This window comes from Cylas formicarius, unplaced genomic scaffold (assembly GCF_029955315.1).
Source record: "Cylas formicarius isolate icCylForm1 unplaced genomic scaffold, icCylForm1.1 PGA_scaffold_2__14_contigs__length_35257938, whole genome shotgun sequence".
Classification (NCBI taxonomy): Eukaryota; Metazoa; Arthropoda; class Insecta; order Coleoptera; family Brentidae; genus Cylas; species Cylas formicarius.
Window position 1 is genome coordinate 26,375,125 of NW_026844319.1, and position 10,135 is coordinate 26,385,259.

General features: G+C 35.4%; 1 protein-coding gene across 1 annotated transcript in view; it reads left to right on the plus strand.

The window, feature by feature from the left end:
• LOC132697828 (uncharacterized) overlaps positions 1 to 6,746 on the plus strand; it is a 381,002-nt gene extending 374,256 nt beyond the window's left edge. Inside the window, exons 13-23 of the mRNA XM_060663502.1 lie at positions 1,822 to 2,100; positions 2,156 to 2,498; positions 3,427 to 3,724; positions 3,853 to 4,005; positions 4,130 to 4,469; positions 4,527 to 4,772; positions 4,823 to 4,969; positions 5,023 to 5,236; positions 5,294 to 5,410; positions 5,467 to 5,694; positions 5,761 to 6,746. Coding sequence (XP_060519485.1) covers positions 1,822 to 2,100; positions 2,156 to 2,498; positions 3,427 to 3,724; positions 3,853 to 4,005; positions 4,130 to 4,469; positions 4,527 to 4,772; positions 4,823 to 4,969; positions 5,023 to 5,236; positions 5,294 to 5,410; positions 5,467 to 5,694; positions 5,761 to 5,843 — 2,448 coding nt within the window. The 3' untranslated portion in view covers positions 5,844 to 6,746. The remainder of the gene's footprint in view (positions 1 to 1,821; positions 2,101 to 2,155; positions 2,499 to 3,426; positions 3,725 to 3,852; positions 4,006 to 4,129; positions 4,470 to 4,526; positions 4,773 to 4,822; positions 4,970 to 5,022; positions 5,237 to 5,293; positions 5,411 to 5,466; positions 5,695 to 5,760) is intronic.
• Positions 6,747 to 10,135: the final 3,389 nt, after the last annotated feature.

A 10,135-nucleotide genomic window follows, 5' to 3' on the forward strand; every position in this document is an offset into this window, starting at 1 on the left:
CCGAGATTTTTATGGATAATTTGGAAAATATCATACTAGAACATCCTTTAAGTAAAATTTCTCTATGGTGGATGATGTCTTTGCTTCCTTTCTGGAACGGACACACAATTGAATGATTTTTTAAATTACATTAACTCATTATATAATCGTACAAAATTCACTATCGAGATTGAACAGGATAACTGTATTAATTTTTTAGACTTAAATATTACGAAAACGCAAAACAAATTAAATTTTTCCATTTATCATAAACCTTCGCACACAGTCATATATAACAGCTCGAATCACCCTTATAAACACAAAATGGCTGGCTGCATTTGACTCTTTTATACACAGACTTCTTAATACGCCACTCTCAAAATAAAATTACAACAAAGAACTTAATATCATTAAACAAATTGCATTGAACAACGGCTACAATCCGTCCATTATAGATACAATTATAAATAAAAAACAAATTCAGACAACAGTAAACTCTATTTATCCGAAACCTAAAACAGAACACGAACAATTTAAAACAAACAAACATTTATCAAAATGTGGTTTAAAAGTAGCTTTCAGAACTTACAACACAATAGGAAAATTTTTAAAATACAATAAAACGAAATGTTCAAAATCTCAAAAATCAGATGTCTACAGGTTGAAATGCAAATCTTGTCCTACAATTTATATTGGACAAACAGGTAGATCCTTCAAGAAACGCGTTAACGGACATAAAAGACCGTTCGAAAACAATAGTCTAGATTCTAATTATGCTACACACTTAAACACAGAAAAACACATTTTTGACTACAATTTTGATATTTTACATACAGCCTCAAAAAGTAGAAAAATTAATTTATTGGAAGCCATGGAGATTAACAAAATGAGACATTCAAATGCTTAACGATCAATTAGATTTAAAAACCTCTTCTTTACTGAACTTAAATTCTCACAACATTAATTAAGGTTTTATGGTCATTTTTCGGTATATATAGTATCAGGTAGTTTGTAAATATTACATTTGATAAAGACACCGTGTTGTCGAAACAATTGTCCATGTAAAAAGATATAATTTCGTGAAAATCTGAACTTTTAGTTCTTATTTATTTTCATAAATGGATTTTCATCAAGTAAAAGACACCTCAGTTCAAAACAAAAACCACTTTAATCGTTTTTTCTTCTTCTGTTTTTCGTTAATTTTTTTTGTTATTTCTTTACATATATAATTAATCAAGAATGCAAGCGAACAGCAATCTGTATTGTTTTTGATTCATTTACAAAAACAAGAACTTAAGTATATTTGATCCCTTCCAGAGTCATAACAAAAAAGCGATAAAATTGCCGAAACGTCGACCACATCTAAGAAATTAATTTTTTATAAACCCGGCCATAATATAAAATATTAACTGACCTCTTTTTAAACTTTTCAAATCATCTGAGGTGCTTCAATTGATCAATTCATCACGTTGCTTTATTATTTACTTAAATTCTTTGAAATATACAAGTATATTAGTTCCCATGAACGAAGAAAGAATTATATTCAGTAAGGGATGTGTGAGTTTATGTTTATAGTATCTGCTTAAGATTAGTTTTTATATGGCGTTTACTTGATTAACAAGAGCGCTAAAACAACCATATTAACTGCCTTCTGTTATCATTTTGATAATAAGCTGTAGGTAAAGGTAAATCGCAAATCTGCTTTAAACGTTCCACTTAGAAACGGCGTGGTCCAACAAATGTTATCGGAAAATGTGTCTTTCATTCTAGCTTTACCTCATACAATTGATCGATGCATATCTCCGCTACATTCCAGAAGACTAATGATATATTTTGTTACAGAAACAAATCGAAAAGGCCAACGATTTGGTAGAAGAGTGTAAAAACATAAAAGAAACTAAGGGTCAGCACCTGAAGGAGTTCACGTCCAATCTGAGCGTTCAAATGAAAGCGTTCAAGGAAAGTTTAGAGGACACGCGCGAACATATCGAAGACAGTTCCAGATGCTTCTTGCTGTTGGAATCTTGCCACGATATTCTGGAGGACGATAACAAGGAGCGAGAAGAATTTTGTAAACTTGCTCTGAAGTCGGGAAACGATAAGTTAGTACAACTCGCCAAGGTAAATATAAGAAAATTTAAGTAGCATCCGGGATTCGAAAGTGCGGTCTTTATAGAACATCGACAATTCTAAAGAGGTGAAGAATCAGAACAGGCCTCCTGATCTTATAGCGGATCGAGATAAAAGTCCTCCTTACACCGCCTATGAAGTTAATGCCTGCAGCACGCCTCAGAAATCACAAAATACTCAAATTAGAAGGAGGTCGGTTAGTTCGCTGGCATTCATCTATCACTGCAATCATCATGCGGCTGGTGAAATGTGTAACTGCTACGAATCCGATACGGAAAATACCGTGTCTTATAAACTGAAAAAGAAGTATATGCAAACATTACAAAACTGCGCCTGTCAGGCCAACGGCAAGGAAACTTTAGAGAAGAAAAATAGTGGAGCTTTGGGAGGTGAGCGCGTAGCAGCTTTACTTTGCTAATAAGCTTTCAGAAGTAAGAAATATCTACCAAGTAAAGTTATACTTTTTTAAACATAGACGAGGATATTTTGATCCATTTAGGTGTTGCCTTTCCAAGTTATAATTTCAAAATCATCGACCCCCCATAATCTTCTATCGCCTCCATGTTGTTGACTTTTTGTTTGAACCAGTTACTTTATAGACCATAAGGAACCAGATTTACGTATTTCTTCAAAAATGATATACAGTAAAAAAAGATCACTTACCTATTGTCTAATATAAAATGTTTGGCCCAGGCTTAAAGAAATCTGTACGAATTGAACTCTGTTATTCACATATCTATTTGCTTTGGGTAACCATTACTGATTAGACGCTTGTAGGAGAATGATACTGTCATTGCTCCAATGGTAGTTGCTGCATTTGCGACAGTTTCCATTTTCATAAGGAAACACAATTGATGGGTTTAGATTTGATGATGACCTTCATCGGGTCCACTTATCAGAAAAAATATTAGAAATTTTCGTACTACCCGACTAATCTTTATCTAAATTCATCTCCGTTCACAACTCCACACTTTAGATAGAAACTTCTTGGTGTAACTCATTGTCCACCAGATGAAAAAGCACCCTCGAAACACCTTGGCATAACAAGGAGTGTGACCACTTCCACCTCTTTTTGGCCAGAATCTGCCTTTAGATATCCAATTTGACCTAGCTTGTATTGTATTATCTTTGCAGTGAAATTGTGGGACCTGCCAATTTGCAAGCCCGCATATAGTCAATAGTTTAAAGGGGGCAACAGCTTTTGCACAAAGCGTGTTTTCCTTTAGTGAAAATTAGTGTTTAATAGCTTTTCGTTTCCATGGCGTTCTAGGAATTTGTTTCACTCTTTTGTAAATATTTCATTAGCGGATTTTGTAGGTATTAAAGAAGAGCGAGAAAGCGTGGAAAATCTTCTCGAGAAGATGAACAGTTTGGATAACTGTCGTCGTTGTGATAGTGGACTTTCCACTGCCGACAACTCGGTCGGTGAAGAAAGTTCGAATTCCTTTAATTTTAATGGCAAAAAGAAGCTACAAAGAACGTGTTCATGTCAGTATTACAGGGAGGGCTGCGCTATTTGCTGCGGGGGCAGTTCGAGTACGGGATCCAACCAGGATAATACGGACAACCAGCAGGACAGTATTATAGAGGAATGCAGTGACGGGTTCAACAAAAGGTTTGAAAGACGATTTTTTTGTTCGTATAGTTAACACCATGCAGATGTAGAATGCTGAAGCTGCATAATTGACGCTATTTCGAGTTTCGTAAGAAATATTTTAGTCGAGCTATACCTCCTTGTTTTAGTAATAGTAGCGATGACATTGAAGAGGACCATTACGGAGACGAAACACGCAAAGTACCGCCAGTGTCCGCCAATAGTCATTTATATTGTCACGCTTCTACGCTAGATTTGCCTTCAGATGCCTTATATAACAATATGGATCCTAAAACTCAAAAGTATGTGAAGATAAGTTGCTTAATAAGCGTTTCTTATCCGTGTTGATTTTGGTGGATGTTTCTGTAGAATAAATCACGGTTGGTGTTTTATAAACAAGCGTTTTTGAATGTTATTCATTTCCAGAACTTTAAAGTACATAATCAAAGAGATGATCGAAACCGAACGCGATTATGTGAAGTCCTTGGACTACGTTATAGTTAACTACATCCCGGAGCTTCAACGCGAAGATATTCCACAAGCACTCAGGGGCCAACGGAACACAGTATTCGGAAATGTGGAAAAAATATTCGAGTTCCACAGGCATCATTTCCTCAATGAGTTAGAGGAGTGCGAAAACAATCCGCTTCAAGTGGGTCAGATATTCCTTAAATATGACAAGCGGTTCTATCTCTACGCCCTCTACAACAAGAACAAACCCAAGTCTGATTCCCTTATGTCAGAGTATGGCTCGACATTCTTTAAGGTAACAAGTGGGGAGTTTGGGGAAATCAAAATTTGCATTTTCATAAAATTTGTTTAGAGTAAACAGCTTGAACTGGAGGACAAAATGGATCTGGCCAGCTACTTGCTCAAACCGGTGCAAAGGATGGGCAAGTATGCATTGCTTCTGCAGCAGATGATGAAAGCTTGTCCGAACTCGTTGATAAGCTCATCTGAGAGAGTGGTTCAGGAATTGGAAGATCTCAGGCAGGCAGAAGAGATGGTCAGATTTCAGCTGAGACACGGAAATGATCTTCTAGCTATGGATTCCATTAGGGAATGTGATGTAAGTAACATTTATATTCTAACAACCCAGCTTAAGAACATTTTCTAAAGGTAAATCTCAAGGAGCAAGGTAGACTTCTAAGGCAGAACGAATTCTTGGTGTGGGAGGGCAGAAGTGGTAAAAAATCGCTGAGGCAAGTGTTTCTGTTTGAAGAACTCATACTGTTCAGCAAAGCACGCCGATTTCCAGACAGAAAGGTAACCCTTTCCAGCTAAAAATATTACAGTGCGCAATGCAATTATTTTTTCAGAATCTCGACCTGTACATATACAAGAACAGTATAAAAATGACAGACATAGGCCTGACGGCGAGAATAGGAGACAGCGCCACGAAATTTGAAATTTGGTTTAGGAAACGAAAACCCAACGACACGTTTACTCTTCAGTCCATGTCGGAGGACGTAAAAAAGGCGTGGACGGAGGAGTTATCTCAGTTGCTATGGAGGCAAGCGATCAAAAACAGAGGTACTCAATCCAAAATTGCTGCACATCTTGAAATTATGAAGTGTATCACAATTTTAGCCGTCCGGATGGCTGAGATGTCATCGATGGGTATCGGAAATAAACCATGCTTGGATATCAGACCGAGTGCGGATCAAATAAGCGATAGGTCTATCAGTTTTGCGCAGCTTAGTAAAAGTATATGAACGAAATAACTAAAGCCCATGGCCATACTATGCCTGTTATAATTTCAGCGGCACCAAGATTTCGCAACTCCATAGCGGGTCCACTCATGGATTCGTGTCGAACCGTCAAACGACCTCACTCGGTTATTTCAATGTCCAGCGTCTCTACAAGTAGTACCAGTTCCGGAGGATCCGGAAGTGTACCGGCTGGTCAGGCCAATTCAAGTTTTGAGTCCTCATTAGACAGCCCCAAACCATATTATCGGTCAGCTACGCTTAATAGTCAGTGTTCAGTAGGTGAGTTTTTAAAAACTACTGATTTTTGACGTACATATATTTTTTAATTTTATTGCGTTTTTGCAGAAAGCGGTATTATAGCAGACATGTCTGTTGGATCTGACGAGTTCTCCGAACAACACCAACAATCAGAAAGTAGGAACAATTAATAAACCCGATTGGCTGTTTTAAGTCAAACATACACTATGTGCCAGATATGTACCAGATAGCTTTAAGTTTATTTTTTGAAAACTTTTCTCTAACAATTCCAAAATTTCCGCTTTTAGTTCGGTACGTTTCATTCGGATTTTTTTTTACTGTAAATAGCCCCACCCAAAAGAATATTAATCTTTTATAATTTATTTTTTAATAAGTTGTTTTTATTCAAAATAGTATACGTTTCATTGTTTTACTTGTCTATTTTTTTAATAGTTGTGAATATTTTATTTTTAGAGTTTCTAAGTTAGTCAGTTTCCTCGTACCTAAAACTTCTTGAAAGTGTTTGTATTATTCTTTATTAACGTGCATTTACTATTCAAAGTTGACTTATTACAGAGTGTCAGCCGAAATGAGATCTTGTGCCCGAAATTGCGTGTCACAATGTGAACTATAATATCCTTCGTAAATATCTACCTCTTCTAGTGCGCGGTTCGATAATTTCTGAAATTGGGGCGACCACAATTTTCGAAATGGCCTGCATTTTGCTCAGTTGCGCTAACACCCTGTATAAGAAACTTGTAACTTTAATATAAAGTAATGGAGGGTAAATAATGTGTTCATAAATTCCCGAATCGTGGTTAATTTTGTATACAGTATAATCACGAATTGCTAAAAAGATTGCTCCATGTGTTACAAAAATCACTTTTTAAACTGACCGTTTCTCCGTAAACATTTTTTGTCTGCAATATTTAATTTTCTCGAGTACTCAAACTAGCAGCCGCATCCGAAAATTGTTGCTTATGGAAATCTCCTCACTGCTACCATAATTTAAGAAAATGTGTAACAGAGTGCATAAATAATTTTTATATTACACTTTAGCCATATTAAAACTATGTATAAAATGGGCATTGTGTTTTTTTTCCCACACAATAGTGTAGATTGATACCTGCGAAGCGCGAATTTACATTTGGCTTCTTCAGCTTCTTCAGTTTCAGTTTAGCTCTTGAGAAGCTAATTTGACTGTTCCATTGACCAGTGCCCACATTAATTACAGTGGCTTGTGAAAGTTTCTTTGAAAATTTTAAGTTTTGCGAATTTAGTTTTTAAAGAAGAAAGATAAATTGGTAGGCATCATCATGGTTAATAGGAAAACGATTTTTAAGAGTAATTATAAAATTTGTTTGCAAAATCCATGTGTAATGTATAGAAAACACATAGAAAATGCATCAACTTTTTGTTCACTTAAAAGAATTGAATGACTCCTGTGCAGCAGTGCAGGTTATTTACAATTTATTTTTAGTTTTTACCAATGCTACTTCACCGAAAGATTGCGGTACAACAAAGAGAATTGTTTGATGAAATAATTAGCAATTTTTCTATAGAAAAATTTCCCCCCAACTTAAAATAAATCGGTAGATATCATGGTTAATAGGAAAGAGTAACTATAAAATGTATTTCAAAAATTTATGTGTAAGTTATGACTACATATAATACGCATGTTGTGAAGGAATTATAAGAACAAACATTCAGTCGACATGGAAAAAGTAATTCGAGAAATCGCGGTTTAAAAAAAAATGGTTTGACTAAATAACAAACAATTTTTCTTTTGGTGGATTTCTCCAATCTTTTAGTAAACTGGTTTATAAGAAAATAGCTGCTAAGGATAACTATAAAATTTCCTTACAAAGTTCATGTGTAATGTTAGCCCTAGATGTAAATCAAATTGTCTAATGGACGTATAAAAACAAAAATAGAGCCAACATGGAAATGTAAACGCAAAATGTATCAACCTTGTATTTAATTGAAGAATTGAATGACTTGCACAGAAGTACAATAAATTTTTAACTTATACCAAATTATGTCACCGAAAGGTCGCTGTTGAAGAAGAAAAATAATGATGAGCAAATAATAACCAATTCTTCTTTTAAAAAATTTCCCCAACCTCAAATCAAATTGGTAGGTATCTCGTTAATAAGAGCACAACAAGACTAACTATAAAATTCCTTTTCAAACTACATATGCGATGATATTACAAGTCGTTTTTTGAGTATTTGCCAGGATCCATAAATGCAGGTTCAGCCTAATTTAAAGTGGGTAAAGAGCTTTTAGGGTAAATATAAAACTTCCACTGTAATAAAACTAAAATAAGTTTTTAGTTCACATCACCAATGGGAAAAAGTTATTATTTTGTTTTCTCTCGCTATTGCAATGACGTCATATAATTTAAGAACGAATATCGGGGTTGAGGAATATACTGACGGTTGGTATAGTATGTACTCACATCTGAGTGGAATGAAGAAAGCGATAAGCCAGGCAATAAGGTTGCCAAATCGTACAACCACGTGTTTGATAAGTTGAAATATAAAAAAAAAACTGTTTCAGAGGACTTATTAACTTGGCTACATGTCCACAAGGCTTCCTCCATTCTCGAAGAATATTTCTTACCTCATAAATTCAAATCGCAAGAGATAAATGGTAGTATCAAATTATTACTTATTACTATGTCTGCAAAACGACGTAAGATTGACGATATTTCACAACTTCAGCTACATTAGTTCGTCAATAATTCAATCAATCCAAATTACTTAAGGTTACTTACCGGTGCTACTTTTTCTTCCACCACAACAAATGGTTCTCGCATTATTGCACATTATTCAAAGTAAGGTAAATTATTTAATCATTCCACAGTCGAATAACACCACAACCAACAAACAAATTTTTTCTCGAAAATTTTTGCCTGTAACCAAAAAATGAGCATCTAAACAAATATTTCTCGATCTATGTCAATCTGGGCATGCGCATAAACCTACTGCAAGGCTTCTAGACGCGGATGGCAGCGCCTCTACTCTGTTTTCACTTTACTCCCTTTTGAACGCTCTGAAAAATAATACTATAATACTTTAAACAAGTTAGCAGTAGTTTTAAAGGTTTAAAACTACAGTATATCTCGCCACTGGTAAACTATTTTGGTTAAATGCTAATTTCTCGCTGACATCCCATCACGCTCGTGATATTTAATATGATCCTTTCTTAAACTGATTATTATTTCGAAAATAGGATACCCACCATGAATATTAAATTTGTTATACCGCAAAAGTAAAAGGCAAGATTATGCAAATCTACTTTGAAAAAAAAATTATTTAATAAATTGAAATCCTAACGTCTACAATCGATGATCAATATAATAAATTGCGCCTGGAAACCTGATTAGAATTTTGCAGCGTGTAACTTAAGTGGGTATTGGCATTTTTATAATTTTTAAAGTAACAATAATTATTTAATTAAAAGAGTGACACGAAGAAAACTATCGACGAAGTGCATACTGCACTTATTTAACGTCTTTTAGTTTTTGGCTACGTTTGTGCAAAATAGAGTCGTTAACGAAGCTGATGACACTGCACGCGCAATACGTATATTGAAGCAGGGTAAGCAAGTAAGGCGATTTTTTAGTTTTATCAAAATATATTTATTTATTTAGCAAAATTAATATTGTCCCCTTTAAAGTAAATTCCCCCCCCCCCCCCCCGCCCCAAAGATATAATACACGTGTGCTAACTTTTTTTCCAATCCTCGAAGCACTTCTGGAAAGCACTATCTAGTATAGCCTTGATCTCTTCCAGAGATGTTTCCTTTATCTCATCAATCGTGCCAAACCTCCTTCCTTCCATGGGTTTCTTAAGTTATGGGAACAGGAAAAAGTTGCATATAGCGGCTGAGGCATTATTGTGGCTTTGGTTTTTTTTTCCAAAAAGTTCGACCTAAGCAACGATGACTGAGCAGCTGTATTATCGTGATGCATCATTTTCGTCGTATTGCTTCTCCTAAACGGCGCATAACTTCAAGGTAATACTCTTTGTTGACCGTACGACCTTGTAGTAAGACCTCTTGGTGTACTACGCCCCTATAATCAAAGAAAACAGTATACCCATGATTATTACCAGTCATGACCTTTTGAGCATTTCGGGATTTCACGTCGTTTAGTAGCTCTTGAGCGATGTTCCTTCGTTCTTCGTCCTTTTGTTCAAATTTAAGCAGTTTCGGAAGAAATTATGCTGCCACACTCTTCATACTAGAACTGCAGAAAAAATTGCATGGCACAAGTCAATAGAGATGCCGACGTCTTCAGCCACTCCTCTAATAGTGATTTGACGATTTTTCAACACCATTCGTTCTTCAACGCTGTCATTAGTTATTGATGTTTTAGGGCATCCAGAGCGAGGTTCGTCATCGGCATATTCTCGGCAATCATAAAATTTTAAGCAAATTTTTTGTTCCATTTTTTTTACCCATCTCACAAAAAAAG